Source organism: Notechis scutatus, chromosome 9 (assembly GCF_049901735.1).
Source record: "Notechis scutatus isolate UNSWTSFEM ecotype Mainland chromosome 9, rNotScu1.2, whole genome shotgun sequence".
In the NCBI taxonomy this organism is placed as follows: domain Eukaryota; kingdom Metazoa; phylum Chordata; class Lepidosauria; order Squamata; family Elapidae; genus Notechis; species Notechis scutatus.
The window spans coordinates 16667870-16689676 of NC_142017.1; the positions used below are offsets into that span (position 1 = coordinate 16667870).

The following is a 21807-nucleotide window of genomic DNA, read 5'->3' on the forward strand; positions in this document are numbered from 1 at the left end:
TGTTGCTTCCACTGTTGTTACAAGACTTCAGTCCAATATGATACTTTTTGTATTGTATTGATTTTTCTAAGAGTATGCTACTTTTTAAAGCACTGAAGCGTAACATTGTTACTAGTAAATAAGCTTTTTAATGTCATGTGAGCTCCATTATTCATTATTATGTTTAATGTCACGTGAGAGTTATTTCAAGGTTTTACTTTTCAATCCATTGAATTTAAACTCAAATTCAATTAAAACACCATTGTTTTACATAAACAGCTGCTATCTCTTTAATTGGAAGATTACTTCACCTTTAATTGATACTCCATTTTTGTTTGGTTTGGTTTGCAAAGGTTAAGCTATAAATTCTCAGTATCATAAAGCACGCTGGTTCAAAATGGAATATACAGTAAATCATCTTTATTTTCGGCATGACGTTCTGTCTATCCATCACACCTCACACAAGCTGCGTGTGTTTTTGATAAAAAGCTGCTGCGAGCAGATTCATCAGGATAAATCACATCTAGGCAATTGTAGGGCAGGTTTGAAAAACAAGCTAAAATACAAATGAACCACTATAATCTTATCAGGTGTGTTACTGGAATCCCATTGGGCCACTTCATTCGTTGCTCATGGCTCAGCAGGTAGTGTCAATCAAAAAATGGAGGAATTGAGAAAATCCCATTTTAGCTCAGTCTTGTGTTATGCCAACCCATCTCTTGAGTTCACACATTCAAGGCAATCAAGGACCATCAGTTAAAGATTTAAAAAAAATGTACTGGCTTATCAAAATTCAAAAGCCAACGCCCAACTACAAATCCTATTGGGCAACCATTTGATTGACTGGGATAGTATAAGGTCTTTTGCCTTGAGCAAGTGGGGTTGGACTAGAAGACCTCAAAAGTCCCTTCCAGCCCCATGTTCTGTGCTGGCTGGTGAAAAGAGGATTGGTGGTGTGGGAGAAAGGGAGTGGGGATGGCAGGCAGAAAGGAAGGAAGGAAGGAAGGAAGGAAGGAAGGAAGGAAGGAAGGAAGGAAGGAAGGAAGGAAGCAAGCAGATGGAAATAAGAACGAAAATAGGAAATTGGATTGAGAAGAAAGAAAAATAAGGAAGGAACGAAGAAAGGAAAGAAGGATGAGAATGAAGGTAAGAGATGGAATTGAGAAGAAGGAAGGAAGGAAGGAAGGAGAAGGAACAAGGAAGGTAAGAGATGGGATTGAGAAGAAAGAAAAAGGGAGAAAGGAAGGGGGAATGAGAACGAAGGTAAGAGATGGGATTGAGAAGAATGGAAGGAAGGAAGGAAAGAAAGGAAGGAAGGAAGGAGATAGGAACAAGAACGAAGGTAAGAGATGGGATTGAGAAGAAAGAAAAAGGGAGAAAGGGAGGGAGGGAATGAGAACGAAGGTAAGAGATGGGATTGAGAAGAATGGAAGGAAGGAAGGAAAGAAAAAGGAAGGAAGGAAGGAGAAGAAGGAAGGTAAGAGATGGGATTGAGAAGAAAGAAGAAGGAAGGAAGGAAGGGAGGAATGAGAACGAAGGTAAGAGATGGGATTGAGAAGAATGGAAGGAAGGAAGGAAAGAAAAAGAAGAAGGAGATGGGAATGAGAACGAAGGTAAGAGATGGGATTGAGAAGAACGGAAGGAAGGAGAGAAAGAAAGAAAGAAAGAAAGAAAGAAAGAAAGAAAGAAAGAAAGAAAGAAAGAAAGCCCTGTGCTGCAACCTGGTGCCCTCCGGAAGGACGAGGAAGATGGGTGGCATGGACTATGTAGTCCTCCGGCTCCAAAGACCGCCCTCCCTCCTAAAACTCCTCCCCCCCGTTCCCCATCCAGCCGCTCCAGCTCCATCCCGGCCCGTGCGGACGCGGCGCGCTCCCGGGCCGAACGGCGGGCCAGGCGAGCGGAGCCAGCCCGCAGCAGCAGCAGCAGCAGCTGGCCGGCTGGGCATTGACGTCAGAGCGGCGGCCGCACATGATCGGGGAAGCCAATCAGAGGCGCTCCGGAGCGGCTCCTGCCAGGCGCTCCCAGCCCCGGCTCGCCTCCTCCTCCGCCTCCTCCTCCGCCTCCTCCTCTCCGGCGGCGGCGGCTCCTGGCTCCGGGACACGCGTCCCGCCCGCATCCCGACGTGCCCAAGAGGAGGACCCGCCGGGCAGAGCCTCCCCGTCCGTCGGCCGGCCCGGTTGGAAGCCGCCCGTCGGTCCCCCTTCGCCTCGCCCGCCAAGCGGAGCCCCCGCCGTGCCGTCCCTCCGGAGCAGCAGCGCCTTTTGTCTCTCTCTCTCGGCGGGGTCTCGGCTGCATGGGGGCTCCGCGCTCCTCCGCCGACAGGCTCGGGGGCGGCCGCCGGGGCTGAGACCCCCCCTTCTCTCTCCTTCTCGGCCCCCCCTCCCCGCTCCGTCGGCTCCCCGCCCCTCCCTCCTTCCCTCTCTCTCTCTCGCCCCCCCCTCGCTCGCTCCGCCGGGGAGGGGGTCGCCATGGATTGCACGAGCGGGGGCTGCGGGGGCGGCGGCGACCCCCGCCCGCTGGAGGAGAGCAAGCCGCTGCTGGGCGAAGCGCCCGAAGGGACCAAGAGCGGGGCCGCCCCGTGCCGGCGAGGCGTCCACTGCAGCGGCATGAGGTACAAGCTGCTCCAGGAAGGGGACATTCAGGTGTGCGTCGTGCGGCACCCGCGGACTTTCCTGAGCAAGATCCTCACCTCCAAATTCCTGCGTCGGTGGGAGCCGCATCACCTGGCCCTCACCGACCACAGCCTGGCCTCCGCGACGGTAAGTGGCTGCTCCAGCCAGGAGCAAAAACAACAACAACCCCCCCCCCCCCAACCCTTGGGCTGAATTGGGAGGGGGGTTACCCCTTTACCTGGGTTTGTACTTCGGGCTGTTTGGACACCCCCCCTCCCAATCAAGCCAGGTCTTGGGGTGTCAGGCAAAAGCAGGCAACCCCCTCCCTCCGGCTGGTTTTGCCCCCAAGGACCTGGCTCGGTGGGGTTTGAACCCACCTTGGCGTGGGCCATCGTGCCAATCTGTGGCTTGGGGGTGGTGGTGGTGGAAGCTTCCCCACAACCTGCTCAAGGTAGACTTTGCTTGCTTGTTCTGGGCAGTGAGGAGGTTCCCCCCCGAGTTTTGAACAGGCTACCCTGCACCTTGTCTCTGCTTGGTGGGGGTTCGGGGAGAGTTGTGGTCCAACCCTTGGATGGTGGGGAGTTGGAAAACCTCCCCCCACCCTGCGAAAATTAATAATATTTTTTTGCGAAACCTGGCATGCATGAAGGGTGGTCTTTGAGGTCAAAATAGGTACTTTAGATTAGAACAAAGCCTCCCACAGAAGCAACATTTCGACTTTAGGTTGCTTTAAAAACAAAATTATTCTTAATCTGATTGTCATCTTCTTGTCCTTCGGCAGTTTGGAATCTCTGAAGTTGAAAGGAGCAAAAACATATTTTTTAGTAATTAAAAAAACCCTGTTTGCTAAGGGCTTGCCTTTTTCCCCATTATTTAGAGGGCGATTGTAATTGAATTATTCATCATGACACCTCATGATGGAAGACTTCGCTTCCTCTTTCTTCAACATTCAGCTGCCTGAACTTGGATTTTAATCATTTCCTTCTTTGGAGATTGAGGTTTCTTTGTTTTTTTTAATCAGGTTGGCTGGCTCTTAAAATGCTGACTTATAATTAAAGGGAGAAAGAAGAGCAAATCAAACCTGGGACGGAAACCAAACAGGCTTTGTACGCGTGGAGTGTGTTGAATGGTTCAAGAAACAGCATGCATTTTTTTGTTTGCAGTTGGATTCTGAAAGATACACCCTTTATGAATTTGGCTTTCTTGAAGACCAGAGCCAGGGTTGACCTTTGTTCCCCTTGCTGTGAGGGGTGAGCAAGCTAAGGATTATGGGGAGGGTAGTCCACCCAGTCTAAAAAGCAGGAGGCTGGAGGAAGCTCCTCCTCTTCCTCCTCCTTCTTGGGATTTGAAATGATTGTATTAAATCTCCTGCAACGTCCTTTTCCCTGTTCTAGATTGCAGAAAATGGCAGATGCGTTTGCTCTCTCTCCCCCATCTTAGATAACATATATTGATGGATTTTAGGCTAGTACAGTGATACTATAAGTGTTCTTTATGACAGGCATCTCCAACCTTGGCAGCTTTAAGACCTGTGGACTTCAACTCCCAGAATTCTGGAAATTGAAGTCCACAAGTCTTAAAGTTGCCAAGGTTAGAGACCCCTGCTTTCTGAGACTAAATTTCATCTCGGCTCAAGAAACGTGGGGGTTTACTGCTTCTTGTGCATGTAATGAGTTTTGGCCTTCTTGCAAAGGTGTTGGCAGCGTCTCTTACAGCTCACCATAACCTGCAAGGTTAGACTGCCAGAGAGCAGCAGGCTCAAGAGAGCATAAGGCTAGCAGAAGAGTTAATGGCTCATGCTTCCTTGCAGCTTTGTTGTGGTTGTACAACCCTACCGGTTGTGTCTTCCGAAGCAGCCATTTTTCCAGTTGGCTATCTGAAGTTGATCCTTGGCAACCACAGGTAGACGTTAGCCGTAGTTAGCTGTTTTTTTTTTAGAATTAATTACTGTTCTGGACTTTGGGCCTTTTGATGGAGGTGTTGCTTTTTAGATCCTGCATGACTCACCAGTGTCATATAAATAGTGCAAGGACTATGCTCTTTCCTCCTAACCTGTGGCAGATAGTTCACAAAGCCACATCTTTAAGACTTCTTGTGGTCTGTCAGCTCAGCCCCTGGCTCTTCATTTTGTGGCTGGAGTGAGAGCAAAGTTTATGCAGGTCTCTCGTATTTACCAGCATCCCTGGGTTTATTGCTAAGTAAGGGTACATGCATTGCAGCTTTCGTTTTTTTTCTCTTTATTTATCACCATCTCCCTTTCTGTTCTCTTTTCCTGTTCGTTGACAGAGTGTGGCTTTTGTCTGTGATTGGTTTCAGTGACAAGCCTGCATCTTGTTCACATGATTGAGATGGGAAAGGATTTCCTAATTCTTTGGGTTTTCAAAGCAAGCCAAGTCAGAACAGCCAAATGAAAATATTTCTGGGCAGAGCATTATAATGTTTTTTTGAAGGAGTGCATTTACCAGGTTCTCATCCGACTTTGGCCTGGCATGCTGCACAAACCCTACCTTGCATTTTTAAAATCAGAGTTATGAAACCCAAAGCTATTTTCCAGTGGTAAACAGACCAAGCCATTAGAATATAAATCGAGAACGAAGTCAACTCCCTACCGGCACTAACAGTGTTATCTAGTTTGGTAATGAAGTGTCTTCAAGGAAACCAAGCTCAGAGAACAAAGACCAGTCCTAGCTCTCCTCCTCCACTACAAAACCCCACTCCCTACTAGCACTGATAATGTAACCTAGTTTGGTAATGAAATGTCCGCAAGGAAACGACCAAGTTCAAAGATCACCAAGGAACATTCTTTCCAGTGCTTTATTTGATCATCCTTAATTAATAGTTGTAGGGCACCATGGTACATTAACGTAGCCATAAATCTATTGTGAATTAAAACCGAAATACTGAGTTTGATTCCTCAGTGAAGTTTTATAGCTGTGATTTGATTGGGGATAATGAAAAGCACAGTTATTTCTGCCGTGGTTTTTCTTTTAAGAGCCCTGTGGAATAAAAGGAACAATGAAGTCGCCTAGGTTGGGCTTGGAGTGCATTGTGTCCCAGGGTTTGTTCTAACCCCGGTGTGATTATTTGAACCCATTGAAAGATGGGTTCATCCTACGTGCAAACCCAGGTGAATCACGTGTTAAGTGTAATCTGTGACCCAGCTATTGAATCTGTTGATCCAAAGGGAAGGAGAGAAAAGCCAGCCACGAGAACAGCCGTTAATCCCATTGTATTACTTGCTAAAAGTCCCCCCCAAAACACCCCAGTATTTGTATTTCTAGTCTACTTTTCAGTGGCCGAAATGCCTCATATATTTCTTTGTGAGCTTTCTGCCCCCTTTCACTCTCCCTTCCCGCCCTATTCCGTCTTCCAGATGCCCACCTCCTTCTCCTGCCCTTTGGCTCCCTGGAGATTTCATGGAAATCAGGGCAGTGGCAGAATCCTGGGCAAGAGGCTTGTATGCTGAAACACCAGATCTTCACTTGACACCTGAGGTCTCGCCCTCTACCCTCCTCCCAAAATGAAACACCACTCCACTCCCACCCCTGGGAATTTTTCAGTAATCCTTTTCTCTTTGAAAGATGATCCCAAGCAAATTCCTTATGGAATTGGAGTAGCAGGGTTGTACCGGGTGGTTCCTTTTCTGCACAGCATTAATCCAAAAGGCCGGTCGTTTCCTGGTTCATCGTTATTCCATCTCTTCTCCTTTGCTGAGGATCTGTCTACTTCTTTTTCCTCAAGTCAAGGTGCAGTCCTTGACTTAAGACCGTCAATCGAGCCCTGAATTGCAGTCGTGGCTCGTGGCTGTTGTTAAGAGGACACCCCATGGCTGTGCCTGATGGTATCACCTTTTTTTGCTGGGATCGTTAAGCAGACACCGTGGACATTAAGCGAACCTACCAGATGTTAGGCGAATCTGTGTATTTTTGCTGGAAACTGGAAGTAAACATTGGGAAACAGCTCAAGTGATTGCAGGATGTTGCCAATGGCCTGGTTGCCAAAAATGCAATTATGTGACAGATGTCATAACTTTGAAAAACAGTTGTAAATAGCAATAGCACTTAGACTTATATATTGCTTCACAGTGCTTTACAGCCCTATCTAAGTGGTTTGCAGAGTCAGCCTCTTGCTGACTCTCATTTTACCCACCTCGGAAGGATGGAAGGCTGAGTCAACCTTGAGTCTGGTGGGATTTGAACTGCCAAATTGCAGGCAGCAGAAGTAGCCTGCAGTACTGCGTTTCTAACCACTGCGCCACCGTGACTGATACAGCTCTGAGGATATCCATTGCTACTTATAAAAATATGCTGACACTGTATATTGCTCAGAGAGGGCTATAAAGTACTATGAAGCGGTATATAAGTCTTAAGTGCTATTGTTAAGGGACCCTGGATGGTTTACAAACAAGCTAATAAAATAATATAAACATATGAATAAAAGTGCTATTGCTTAGAAGAAGAAAGTGAGATAGAAGCGTTTTCAGGAAGTTCTGAAGTTTCTGAAGACTAGAAGTTGGCAGAACTGATGAGTGATGAACTGGACTTTTTAAAGTAGATTGGTAGAAATGAGGAAATAGACTTATTATAAGCTAACTGGACAACAATTGTTTAGAGACATTGTGTTTAAACCTCTAGGTGATTTTTTTTTTTGAGCAACAAATACTGTGGAGATATCTATCACAGAGGCTTATGATTTTGGGAATGAGATCCAATAGTTGGGAAAGATCCCAGTTAAATTTTCTAGAGAAGTTATGATCATCTACATTGCCATTGTCCCCTTTACAGTGCAGCCGTTGGCAGGTGCAAAGAAAGCCTTCACTTCTGCCCCCAGTGTGAAATTTTCAGCCTTTCTTCAGCACAAAACCAATTCAGTTCACAGCCAAAAAGCAAGTTAAAAACATAATCTAATGCTGGCATTGGATAAAACAGTTTAACCAGTAACATATTTAATAAATATGACATAATAATAGACTTGAAATCCTTAACTGTAGAAGCAGAGCAGGCGGAGCCTGGAGGAGGAGTCAAGAGAGGAATCAGCCTAGAATTGTTACGTTCCCATGAAGAGTCTTAAGTCCAACTCGAATTCTGTTGACCCTTATCTAGCACCAATTTAGTTGACTAGTATTCTTGTGTATAAGCACGAGCAATAAATCATCTTGATTGGAAATTAATGCATGGTTCTGGTTCTTTCTGCTTGATACTAAATCATTTATTTGTTTATGACAATCCTTGTTTTTATAGCCATAGATTAAAAAAAAAATCTGGCTACTGCCTGATTTTAGGATTTTCATCTGCAAGTAAAATGTTCACATATTCAGGAGTATCCTTTTCTGGATATTAAAGTAGCCCCAAAACAATTATGTACCCCCATTTTCTCTCTAAAGCCGGGTGTCCGACCTTGGCAACTTTAAGACCTGTGGACCTAAACTCCCAGAATTCCTCAGCTATTTTGTTTTTCATTGTCTCTCTTTGGGGGAGTGCTTGACAAAAAAAGTAGGTTTTTTTTTCCCTCCTGCTATCCAGAAGAGATCTTTTAGAAATGAAAGTAGAAGAAGATCAACTGAAACAGGGACCACCAAACTCATAATTTTAGATCCCAGGGATCACTAACTGGTTCTGTGGGCATGGCCTAATTTGTGGGTGTGGCTTGGTGGTCATGTGACTGGCTGGGCATGGCTTGTATGTAAATATTATAAATATTTATATAAATATTGAATTCTTTATAAAAAAGAGCAACTTTTACCCAAAATCAGGCAAAGCAGGCAGGCAGATTGAGTTGCTCACAGAATCATTCAGAAATCTATCCGCCATTGGCTAGCTCAGTCTGTCACATAAAATTTGCTTGCAAGCTAACTCACAAAATTAACTCACAACACACCATGTATGTAAATATTGAATTTTTTATTTAAAAAAGCAACTTTTATCCAAAATCAGGCAAAGCAGGCAGGCAGATTGAGTTGCTCACAGAATCATTGAGTGATCTATCTGCCATCGGCTAGCTCAGTCTCTCAAATTTGCTTGCCGTGAGTCTGCACTGAATTTGCTTGCAAGCAAACCTTCAGTCTTAAGGAAGGTTTGGCTGTGCTTAGCTAGAAAGCAAGAAATCCAACCATTTCCTGCTTCCTAGCTAATCTAAATCTCCTGGCACAGCAGAACAGATGATGGTCGGAAAAAGGAAAAATAGCAACTTAGCAGACAAGTTTGCCGGGTAAGGAGTGAGTGGGCGGGAAGGGTTCCCATGGGCCATGTGGGCTAAGAAGCCTCGTGTTTCTGTGCAGCCTGGATTAATTGTTTTGGGGTGCTCTGGGGGTGAGATTTCTCTGTGGCCCACCAAAATTTTCTCACGGCCCACCAGTGGGGTGCAGCCCAACGGTTGGCGACCGCTGAACTGAACTGTACTGAAAGTGTATCAATTGTGTTTATTCTTGATACATCAAAGGCCAAATGGCCTTTGTTCTCTGTTTTATATGTATACATGTAAACGTCTTTGGCTGTATTTTCTTCTTTTAGAAAGGAGTTTCATGGGAGTTTTTCTTTTCCACTTTTAAGACCCAGCTAGAGGACTGATAATTCTGGTTCTTCAACAGTTGCCCCAGTGAGAGGTCCAGGAAGCAACTTTTAGATAAGTGTCCCTCAACCTTGACTACTGCTTGGGCAGGGGTTGGACTAGATGACCTACACGGTCCCTTCCAACTCTGTTAATCTTTTAAACCTGTTAAACTTTAAGAGGTATGGACTTCCACTCCCAGAATCCCAAAGCTGTGCTGGATAAAGAATTCTGGGAGTTAAAAGTCTACAAATCTTTCTTTCTTTCTTTCTTTCTTTCTTTCTTTCTTTCTTTCTTTCTTTCTTTCTTTCTTTCTTTCTTTCTTTCTTTCTTTCTTTCTTTCTTTCTTTCCTTCCTTCCTTCCTTCCTTCCTTCCTTCCTTCCTTCCTTCCTTCCTTCCTTCCTTCCTCTCTCTCTCTCTTTCCTTCTCTCTCTTTCTCTTTCTGCCTGTCTTTGTCTTCCTTCCTTCCTTCCTTCCTTCCTTCCTTCCTTCCTTCCTTCCTTCCTTCCTTCCTTCCTTCCTTCCTCTCTTTCCTTCTCTCTCTTTCTATTTCTGTCTCTTTCTCTCTCTCTCTCTCTCTCTCTCTCTCTCTCTCTCTCTCTCTCTCTCTCACCTGCTCTCGCTCTTTTTCTCTATAAAATCAATTTAATTGGACCTTCACATATGGACCTGGTCTTTTGCACCTGACTTATGGACAAATCTAGGGGGCCCCATCAATATGACTATTGTCAAGTCACCAAGGCTGAGAAATCCTACATTGTAGGAATCACAGGGACACAATCTACTTCTGGCTTAGGAGGAGGACTCGGGACCATCATTGTATGAACTCAGTTGTGCTAGATGGCTGGGAGTTAAAATCCATTCACCTGAAAGATTCCACGGTTGAGAAACACTGAAACTCGCCCTTATCTACCCATTGCCTAAATGTCTTTTTCAGTTATCTATTGGACTGTTTATTTTTTCAAACACTTATTTTTTCCAATTAAAAATTTCCAATTAAAAATAAACTCAGCAAAAGAAAGGTGACATTTTGGCAGGGGTCTCAAAGAAATGTGCCTGGATTCGCCCATCACATGAAGCCAAGATTCATGAATAAGCTACCAGATACACATAGCACGAAGTTGAAAAACAGGGATTACTGAACAGAAGGGTTGAATTCCCACAGCACCCTTAATCCAAAGCCAAGCAGATCACATTATACCTTAGCAAAAAGAAAAAGAAAAAGAAAAGAAAAGAAAGATAAATATCAGATATAGGCATTTGTTTATTTGGTGCACTACTGTAATTCTGGTTAAAATCCAAGTTGATTCCACTACAGATTTTAATCGGTTGAGAATTCCAACAAATACAGTATGTTACGATATATGCAGTTATTAGCTAGCACATATCGTAACATATTTTTGTCAAATCAGCTCTGTTGTCCTGCTAGTTTTCCCCCCTCATTGTCCTTTAAATCAGATGCATTTTTGCAGCATGCATGTAGTTTTCCATTGTGCAGGGTTTCATACTTAAAGAGTAACCTCATTTTTATCCCCGAGGCTGAATGCATATGGGTTTTACCACTCAATTTCCCCAAAGAACAATTTTAATATTTACAAACTTTCATCAGATAAGTGCTTGCTCAGGGACATAATCTATTTTGCCTCCTGGGCTTGGTAGCTTTATAAAACAAATGCCAAAGGAGTCTAAACTTTGTTTGCGCGAGAACACCTGAACGTGCCAGTCTAATAAAAACTAAACTCTACCTGTATTAAATAACATCCTTTTAGGTTTGTTGCTATTATATTGCTCTTCGATCTTTTCACCCTCTTCGATCTTTTCACGACGGTGAATTTCTGCAAGACCAGTTGTGAATAATTTAGCTTGGGAGAGAGATTTTTTCCCCTCCTGTATTTAAGATATTTATTTTTTATTAAAAAAATGTCTTTGATTTAAAGTAGCAACAAATGGGACAATTTTCTAGCTTTCTTTATTGTAGAGATAAAGAACCTAGAAGTTTGCGCTTGTGCTTCTAATTTGATAAAAAGCCAAGTCAGACTTTAGAAAGTCCTCTTTTCAATGCAAAGGACTTTTGTTTTTGTTTGTAGAGAAATTTGCAAAGAAATTCTGTCCTCCTTTTCCAGCTCATTCACTGGATAGACATGTTCTGATAAATAAATACAAAACTGAAATGAGACAAATTTTAACCAAAACATTTGATGCGTATGCTGATCTTTTCTTTTCTTTTAGTTTTTCTCCATGCTTTATATCAGGGATGTCCAACCTTGACAACTTTAAGACTTGTGGACTTCAACTCCCAGAATTCCTCAGCCAGCAAAGCTGGCTGAGGAATTCTGGGAGTTGAAGTCCACAAGTCTTAAAGTTGCCAAGGTTGGACCCCACTACTTTATATTTAGCTGGAACTGTGGTTTGTAGTTAGGAATTCACGTTACATTGTCTTGTTGGCATTTAAATGAATTATAACAACCAGAAGATACGATGAAGTACAACTACAAATATAACAGGGCTAATATAATCAGAAAGGAATAGTAATTACTGTAAATGAGTGACAGTGTTTTATAAAAAAAAGAAATCGGCTTCAGTTCCTGTAACACAGTAACATGATAATATCATCGCTGATACATCTATTTGTTGCTTGATTTTGATCTTCAGATCTTTCTTTTTTAAAATAATATTCTTGCTTTATTAATAAGCACCCTTGCTGCTAATGGAAGGAGGGAGAAAAAACATGAAACAGACTTTTTCTGATCCAGCAAAAACTTCACTCTTGCGCCATTCATTCTTGGAGTGAAAAGCAAAACCAAGATTTTTGACCTTGGGAAATTTGAGAATTTTTTCCCCCTCAAATCAAAATCAAAGGGGGGGTGTTTGTGTTTTGCTTCTCAAGCACCCCATTCCCCACCTTCTCTTTGGCCCATGAAATCCCTGATGTAAACATTGTACAGGTTTGAGCACAGCTACATATAACATGTTTTACGGCCAGCTGTCACATCATTAGTTGAGAAGACCAACCTTACCGTTAATGTGATAATAGGATGGAAAATTGTTCCCCTATATTGTTTTCTCACTGCATCATTCAAGAAGCTGTTTGGAAATTTCAGATAATAGCATTTTGTTGGGTACATGTCACTGGTGACCCTTTTTCTGGAATTCTGAAGGCATTGTCCTGTTTTTATATTGGTTTATAATATAAAAAAAACATTGCAAAACACTTATTAAACATGTTTGATTATCACAGCAATAAGAAATGACGCGTGATAGCTCATGTATTGAATTTTGCACTGTTTTTTTTCCTTCCCTTCCCTTCACCTCCCTCTCCTCCTCTCCTTTCTGTTCATAAAATGATGAGTTCTTTATTGGCTGATTTAAAAGCCCAATCAACAACTTCCCTTGTTGCCTCTTTTGCATGATGCAGCTCAAGACAACATGCATGAGGTTCTATACGACTTCCCTCCCAGTAAATGTAAGCTGATCACTATGCCCAGTGGCCTCATAGAGGTAGACATACCTACTGTGATTTACCTTGGTGAAGAGCTCAGTTGTGGTGGGAAAGGAATGCATTGTGAATGGCCATCTCCCAGGATGTTTTCTGACTTTTTCATAGAGCTTTGGGATTTCCTGCTGGTGCCCCATCCAAGTAATTATTAAGAGCCAGGGTGGTGCAGTGGTGAGAATTCAGTATTGCAGGCTAATTCTCACCAGGCTCAAGGTTGACTCAGCCTTCCATCCTTTCGAAGTCAGTAAAATGAGGATCCAGATTGTTGGGGGCAAGAGGCTGACTTTGTAAACCACTTAAAGCTCTGTGAAGAGATATCTACTAAGTCTTACCACTTTTGCTATATATCATAAGTATTTCACATTCACTTCCTCAATCTTTCAGACCTTGCATGCCTGACATCCTTCTTGTGTCTAGCTAGCAGAATAAAAGGTTAATTCTGTCCACTGCCAGCAGTTCGAATCTCACCGGCTTAAGGTTGACTCAGCCTCCTTTCAAAGTCGGTAAAATGAGGGTCCAGATTTTTGAGGGCGATAGGCTGACACTGTAAACTGCTTAGAGAGGGCTGTAAAGCACTGTGAAGCAGTATATAAGTCTAAGTGCTATTGCTGTTGCTCTTCCTTCTGTTGATCATCTGTCCATCCAACCATTCATCCATGATGTGCAGTGGTTAGAATGCAGTATTGCAGGCTAACTCTGCCCACTGCCAGGAGTTCGATTCTCACTGGCTTAAGGTTGATTCAGCCTTCCATTCTTCCAAGGTCGGTAAAATGAGGACCTCAGATTGTTGGGGGCAAAATGATGACTCTGTAAACTGCTTAGAGAGGGCTGTAAAGCACAGTGAAGCGGTATATAAGTCTAAGTGCTATTGCTATTGTTATTGCTAATTAGGTCCACAATCAGCCCCTTGCTGTGACATTCCCTTGGGGGAATAAACCGATCCCAATTTGGAAAGTCTGCTATTCTCCATTGCCTACATATACTGTCTTTTGCAGAATAAAACTGAGGACGAAGGACATATTTTCTTCTGCTAAGTTCTCGTTGACCCTGCCTGCGTAATGATTGCAGGACAGGACAAAATAGTACAGTCCCCAAGTTATCTATTAACCTCCCCCAAGGAAGTTAAAAAGGAACACGATTTCATCATTTCTTAGTTTCTCTTTTGTAGCTGAGAAGACAAAGCTGAGAGATGGTTGTTTTTTTTTATTATAACAGAAAGGGAGTCTTGAGCTTTTGGTGTGTGTGTTTTTTTTACGTTCAGCTTTTATTGTTAGAACATGGGGTGCCAAAGAGATCAAGATGATTTCCCAAAACAAGATAGAACACCTATAAATCTGGCTTTACTGTCGGACTGGAGAAGATAAAAAATAATAATGCCAAACTTTAAAAGCAGGCCACTGGGGTCCCTTCCTTAGAAGCTAAAAGAATATCAATTTTCTGTATATTTAGGCTACCCTTGTTCCTTTTCTCCTCCCAAATCAATCTAAAGGCTTACGATAAATCCCTTCAGGAAAAAAAAGTAAAAATAAAACCGGAGCAAATAATGAAGCTCATTTTCTACAAATTGTGGTTTGTGTTTGCAACACTGGTTTTTGGGTTGTACACACCCATCTACCTACCCACCTCACAGGGTTGCTGTCTAGGGATTAAATAAAATAAGGGGAGCTTTCCATATAAACTGACTTCAGCTGCTGGGAGGCAGGAGAGCAGGGTAAGAGATAGAGTTTAATTTCTTAAAACTGTCTTCCAAGACTCCAGTTAGCTTGCCTTGATTAAAGAGGTCCTGAGGTTGGGGTTTTCAACATTCATCATTAGTCTTTTGCCTGGGGCCTAATTATAGTTTACCCTAACGAATAAAAGGTAGAAAACACACACAAAAATCCAACCCCAGAGCCTTAAAAGTAACCCTTTTGCAGGGTTTTTTAAAAAAAAGGTTCACAAAACAAGTTCCAAGTATAGTGTTTAACAAGACCACCAAGCCAGTCAAGGCATAACTCTGGGGAAGTTAAAAACAAACAGCTCGGTTTGACATTACATTTACTTTTTTTGTGTGTGTTCCTGATTAGAAAAGAGGAAGGAAAGATTCGATACTGATGGGAAAAAAAATGGATTGTTTTGTTGATAAGATTTTTCTGGGTGATCATGTGATGGGGTGGTTAGAACGAGATCCAGCTTCAAAGCCCAGGGCAGCTTAAGATATCGAAGGGTGGTTATGATTCAGTCTTCAGCTGATCAAAGGGTTGATTAAGGGTGGAACACGGCTTTGCTGAGCAGTAGTTTCTTCCCATCTGGATGCTTTTCAGTTGCTTCACAAGAAGCAATGGGTGGAAATGAATCAAATTGCCAGTCCAGATTTTGGTGCAGCCTGTGAAATATCTTCGAATCTCACCAAGCTCAAGGTTGACTCTGCCTTCCATCTTTTCTGAGGTCGGTAAAATGAAGACCCAGATTGTTGGGGCAAGAGGCTGACTCTGTAAACCGCTTAAAGAGGGCTATAAAGCACTGTGAAGCAGTATATAAGTTGAAAGTGCTATTGCCCTTCCTTCCTTCCTTCCTTCCTTCCTCCTTCCTTCCCCCCCTTCCCTTTCCTTCCTTCCTTCCTTCCATCCATCCATCCATCCATCCGGTATTTCAGGTTGATTCTGCCCACTGCCAACACTTCAATCCTGATCAGCTCAAGGTTGACTCAGCCCTCCATCCTTCCGAGGTGGGTAAAAGGAGGACCCAGATTGTTGGGGGCAAGAGGCTGACTCTGTAAAACTGCTTAGAGAGGGCTGTAAAGCACTGTGAAGCAGCATATAAGTTTAAGTGCTATTGTTCTTCCTTCCTTCATTCCTTCCTTCCTTCCATCCATCCATCCATCCATCCATCCACCCACCCACCCACCCATCCATGATGCGCAGTGGTTAGAAGGCAATGTTGCAGGCTAACTCTGCCCCCTGCCAGAAGTTCGATCCTAACCAGCTCAGTGTTGACTCCACCCTTGCGAGGTCAGTAAATTGAGGACCCAAATTGTTGGAGGCAATAGGCTGACTCTGTAAACCACTTAGAGAGGGCTAGAAAGCACTATAAAGCAGTATATAAGTCTGATATTGCTATTAATCTGAAGGATGAGCATTTTGGAAGTAATGGAGAAAAATCACATCCGTGTTTCAAGAAGTGAGCCTGAGTGAGAATTCTGTTAAATGAGTTTTGCCCCATTTTACGACTTTCCTCGCCGCGTTGGTGAAGTGAATCTGCCTTCCCCTTTGCTTTGCCAGAAGGCCGCAAAAAGGCGATCATATGACCCCAGGGACACCTCAACTGTCATAAATATGAGTCAGTTGCCAAGCGTCCAAATTTTGGTCGCGTAATTGTGGGGATGCTGCAACGGTTACAGGTGTGAAAAACGGTCATAAGTCGCTTTTTTTCAGCGCCGTTGCAATTTTGGACGGTCATTAAATGAGCTGTTGTAAGTCGAGGATCACCTGTATACACAAAAGGTCGTGTGGTGTAATTAACTCATGCCACATCTGGAGGGGATCATTTTTAAATACCGTATTTGCCGGCGTATAAGACGACCCGGCGTATAAGACGACCCCCCCACCACCACCGGAAACGCCCTCCAGAAATCCCCGGGGCTGCAGCGGCAGGGCAGAGTGCCAGGGGCCGTGGGAAGAGCAGTAAGGCTGCAGCCTCGGGCGGAGCGAGGCGAGCGGGATGAAGCGGAAGCGACGCAGGGGATCCAGGAAGCCAGAGGCGCCTTCGCTGCGTCCAACAAGCCTCCGAAAGCCGGCAGTGGATATACCGGCGTATAAGACGACCCCCCCACTTGGAGGCATGTTTTTCGGGGCAAAAAAGTCGTCTTATACGCCGGCAAATACGGTACCCCATTCTTCCGTTGCTCCTGCCAAGCAGCTGGCTCGATTCTATATCGGTCTTCCCAAAAGCCTGCTTGTTGTCTCCAGATTATCAGACAATGCACTTCCCTGGTGCCTGCCGCCCAGGAGGAGCTCCACCCTAGATACACCCCTGTTTGTAATGTCTGCAAGCTCCAATGTAAACACATGCTGGTTATTTGTGGTCTACAATTCTCAACGTAAAGAACCTCCTGTTGGATCAAACTAAAGCCCATGTCAACGTTGTGTTTCCCACAATGGCCAACGTTGCCTTTGGGATGCTCGCCAGTAACAGGTGGTGACATGTCCTTCTTCTTCCATCAACAAAGATATCTGAAAGCATGCTGGTCCAACTCTGAAGGTCATCTTGGGTTTTTAGGATTAATTATCCTTCATTAGAATTGTACCCCATAAAATTATCCATTCCCTTTGTTTTTATGTTTGAGCTAAACTGGTTAATAAGATTATAGCCTTGTCTTGTAAGGAAGGAGTTTGAGCCCTCTGATTATTTTGGTGGTCCATTTTAGAAGGGAAGGGAAGGGAAGGGAAGGGAAGGGAAGGGAAGGGAAGAGAAGAGAAGAGAAGAGAAGAGAAGAGAAGAGAAGAGAAGAGAAGAGAATATAGAGGAGAATATAGAATAGGAATAGGAATAGGAATAGAATAGAATAGAATTGAATTGAATTCTTTATTGGCCAAGTGTGATTGGACACACAAGGAATTTGTCTTTGGTGCATAAGCTCTCAGTGTACATAAAGAAAAAATAAAATACATTCATCAAGAAACATAAGATACAACACTTAGCGATAGTCATAGGTTACTATAAACAATCAAATCATATATAGGTTACTAATATGCAATCAAAACATACTAGGAAAACAAATAAAACAATATAAACTGTAAAGATACAAGCAACACGGTTATAGTCATAAATGGAAAGAGATAGGTAACAGGAAGGATGAGAAGAATAATATAATAGTAATACAGTCTTAGTAAGTAATTTGACAGTGTTGTGGGAGTTAGTGATCGCATTCAGGAAAAAGCTGTCCTTGTGTCGAATTGTTCTGGTGTGCAGTGCCCTATAGCGTCGTTTTGAGGGTAGGAGTTGAAACAATTTTTCCTCTTTACCAGTATAGTTTGAGACATAAAAGTGGTCCTCGAGATACGATCCCAATTGAGCTAAAAATTTCTGTTGCTAAGTGAAATGTTTGTTAAGCGAGTTTGCCCCATTTTACAACTTTCCTTGCCCAAGTTGCTAAGTTTCCTTGCATTTGTTAAAAGTCAGCAACACGGTTCTTAAGTGAACCTGGATTCCCCATCGACTTCGCTTGTCGGAAGGTCGCCGAAGAGAATCCCGGGACTCCGAAACCGTCATAAATATGAACCACTTGCCCGGCATCTGAATCTTGATCAGGTGACCATGGGGATACTGCAGTGGTCGTAAATGTGAAAAAAGTCATAAGCTCCATTTTTTTTTCAGTGTCGTCATAACTTTGAGCTGTTGTAAGTCGAGAACTACCCTGTACTGACTTTTTGTTAAGCAGTGGATGGAAACGTGGAATTCTGAGGGTAGAATTGAAGTGGGTGTGATTTTAAATGACTCGAAAACTCGAAGCCTGGCGTTGTTCTGATGCTAAACTTCATCTGAGGTCTCTTTCCAGCTAGACAAAACATTGGAAGAGGGCTGGGGAGGGGGAAGGGAAGGGAAGCCAAAGGATTTTCCCTGCATCACTGAATTAAAAGCCGCTTCTCATGATTTCTGTGCCAGGCTCATGTTCATGAATCTTTTTAAGAGCGAGGCAGGAACAGCTGGGCACTCGGTCACTTTGGCTGGCTGAAATACTCAGCTGTGAAAGAGAAACTCTTTGCATGTCTCAGCAAGCCAGGAATTGTTTCCTGAAAATGAGACTCCGCTTGAGGCAGCGTCCCAACATTTTGAGTTCCTGTTATACCCCGTTTCTCTGAAAATATGACCTACCCCAAAAGTAAATCTAGCTTGGTTTTTACACATACACCCAATATAAGCCCTACTCCCAAAATAAGCCCTAATTAAGATCCCGCCCACTCCAGAATGCATGGGTAAAAGTTAAGCTAGGGTGAGGATGGGTGTGTGTGGAGCTGCCCTACTACTTACCTTTGGACAGTTGTTAGCCAGGCCTTGCACACCTCGACACCTGCCTTGCCGGTCCATTTCTTCTGCAGCCAGCAAGGCTGGCAAGGCTTTCCTGAAGGCCTCTGGAGCTGAAAGCAAAGCTCTGGATCGATCCAGAGCTCCATTATCAGCTGCAGAAGCCTTCAGAAGAAGAAGTTCCTGAAGGCCTCTTGACAGCGAAAAGGAGGCCTTGGGCGATGTGTGCAAGTGAGGTTAGCAAATGGACGACATCCCCCGAAAATATATATATAAAACAGGGTCTTATTTTGGGGGAAACACGGTATCCCTGGGATGAATTTACAGTAGATATGAAAGCAGGGGAAACCACGTTTTTCTAAGTATGTGTGGCTGCACCCTGGTGTGTTAAGCTTGCTCAGTGCTTTGGACTAAGTTATAAAATCGTGGTAGGCACTCTGCCGAAACCCAAACTTTGCATAGCTCTTTAAAGCAGCCGTGTCTTTTCTTGGGGTTGTGTAATAGCTGTAAAGGGCAAGGAATTGTGATTACCCTGTTGACGCAGTGGTTAGAATGTAGTATTACAAGTAAACTCTGCTTACAGCCTAGAGTTTGATCCTGACAGGGTTCAAGGTTGACTCAGCCTTCTATCCTTCCGAGGTCGGTAAAATGAGGAGCCAGATTGTTGGAGGCAACACGCTGACATTGTAAACCACCCAGAAAGTACTGTAAAGACATATGAGGCAGTATATAAGCCAAAATACTGTTGCTATTAGAGATAAAGACACAGCTGTTTTAAAGAGTTACTGACTAGGGTTCTCTTTATGCCCCAATATGTTTTGAAGCATTGTTTTTGGAATCTCATCCAAAATTCTACATGGCTTTATTATATGGCACTAGGCCGGAGATCAAAACAGTAGAAATAGGCACAATTATTCAGTGTCTTAATCTGGATTAAGGCTGAAGGACAGCAGGAAAGGTTTCACATCTGGTGCTTGCCACTTAATGCTACTCAGAATCCTTTTTCTTTTTTCGTTTTTAAATCAGCCGTCCAAGTCCTGTTTTTGTGTCACAAGGATGATGTGTCTCCGTTTGCCTGCCCAGCAAGCAAATGGAAGTGAGGGTGGGGTGTTGTTGTTGTTTTTCCTTCCTGCTTTTGTTTTGGTAAAATTTGTGTGGCTGAAATCCTAACCTTTTCTCCGTTTCATTTGTTTGGATTGTACAGCCGATTCTGGATTGTTTGCTTTTCTGGTTCAGATGCAAGTATCCTCTGTCCTGAAAACAGTGTGAACGTTTTCTGTGTGGTTACCCAAGCTGGTGTGTACTACAGGAATGCAAAACAAAGCCTACATTGAAAGAAGGAACATCCCATTCGACTATTTCTCTGGGAAGTAGGTTTTGGAAAAATCTAAAAAACTAATCTCACACAAAACTGTAAACAGTCCTTGTAGGAACTAAGGGATTGTGAGGTGACACAGGACGTTCCCTACTTAAATATATACTATGGAATTATGTTGTAATTGTCCAAATCCTTTTATCTCTTGCTGATTTTGCCCATTCTACAGGGGGAAAAAAATCCTTTTCCTCCTGGAAATGGATCTAGCTCATCCCGAAAGAAATAGATCTGAGCTGTTTTGATCGTAATATTGTAAATAAAATTGGAAGTGGATCTGACTTTCTTTGTTGGAAATGCTACTACTCAAGTTTTCCTGAGTTGGACATCTTCCCATCTCCCCACCCCCCAAATTCATAGAGGCAGTTCCTTTCTTGGGTCAAATGATGGCTACAAAAAGCTTTGCAAATCTTTTGTGAACCTTCAGATGGCCTAAAAAGGATGACCTGTCTTGAAAGGGTTGAATATGCCAGCTGGCCCGTCAACAGGATTTGAGTATTTATTTAGCATGGGCCATAAAGCACCATGGATAACAGTAATAAAACGATATACAAGGAGCACTCAATACTACGGCATACATGTGATGGAAATACATAGTCACTTTTGTAAGATTTGAGGAGTTCAAAAAACTAAACTCCTTATCTCCTGGAATTAAATGCAAAACAACAAACTGTTTCAATTTCTCCCCTCAGTATGCTGCTATAGAGCCTAAACCATTGGTGGGATTCTACCAGTTTCTCTACCGGTTCAGTGATCACGCACTTCGCGCGCGTGTGCACCTAACACACGTGTGCGCAGCTTTCCAAACACCGCACCAATCAGCTAAGAAGATAAAGAGCAGAAAAGTGCAGAGGCAGATGGGAGGGCAGATCTTGCGCTTTTCTTTCTCCTCTCACTGATCGTTGGAGCTTTTTTTTACTACCTGTTAGGCCGAGCTACCAGTTTGGTTGAACCGGTCCGAACCGGTAGCATTTCACCACTGGCCTAGACACAAAGACAGTTTTCCCACATGCCATCACTCTGCTAAACACATAATTCCCATAGCATTGTCTTATGCCTAAGGATATCTAACCCTGTACTGGAACTCTGTTACTATTGTCCTTCTCATTTTTCCTATTACCTACTCCTAGTGGTACTGTATCTTATGTCTATCCTTTGCTGGAATGTATCTTATGATTTATCACTTTGTTGCTTGTATGTACACGGAGAGCTTATGCACCAGAGACAAATTCCTCACGTGTCCAATCACACTTGGCCAATAAAGAGAGAATATTCTAAAGGAATTGTTTATAAGTTGTAGGTTACATTTTCAAATACGTCGACTCATAAGAATAGAGTAAACGTTCTATATAGCAATGCCCAGAGTTACCGTGTGGCAAGAGGGGCAGCCAATACATTTGATAAATAAAATAAAAATAAATACTACTGTATCTAGGCCATTTGTTGTCGAACTGTTGTATGTTGAAGGACTACCTGTACGTGAACCAGGGTCTGACAAGGGGCACCGCAGTCTCACTGAGGGAAGGAGACCCTGCCCCATTTAAACAAAAGGTCTTGGCAGCTGCTACACAAGGTGCAGATAATTCATAAGATAATTTTTCAGCCCTGACGGGTGGCTTCGAAACCCATTGATTGTTGTGCTGGGTCAGATCTATTGTTTCCTTGAGTAAATTCACTTAGAATAGAATAGAATTACAGAGTTGGAAGGGACCTTGGAGGTCTTCTAGTCCAGCCCCCTGCTTAGGCAGGAGATCCTACACCACTTCAGACAAATGAGACCTTAGCCTGATGATGGTGT

General features: G+C 43.4%; 1 protein-coding gene across 1 annotated transcript in view; it reads left to right on the forward strand.

The window, feature by feature from the left end:
• The first annotated feature begins 1998 nt into the window (after positions 1-1998).
• Positions 1999-21807, forward strand: part of CMIP (c-Maf inducing protein) — a 172117-nt gene continuing 152308 nt past the window's right edge. Inside the window, exon 1 of the mRNA XM_026672056.2 lies at positions 1999-2738. Coding sequence (XP_026527841.1) covers positions 2448-2738 — 291 coding nt within the window. The 5' untranslated portion in view covers positions 1999-2447. The remainder of the gene's footprint in view (positions 2739-21807) is intronic.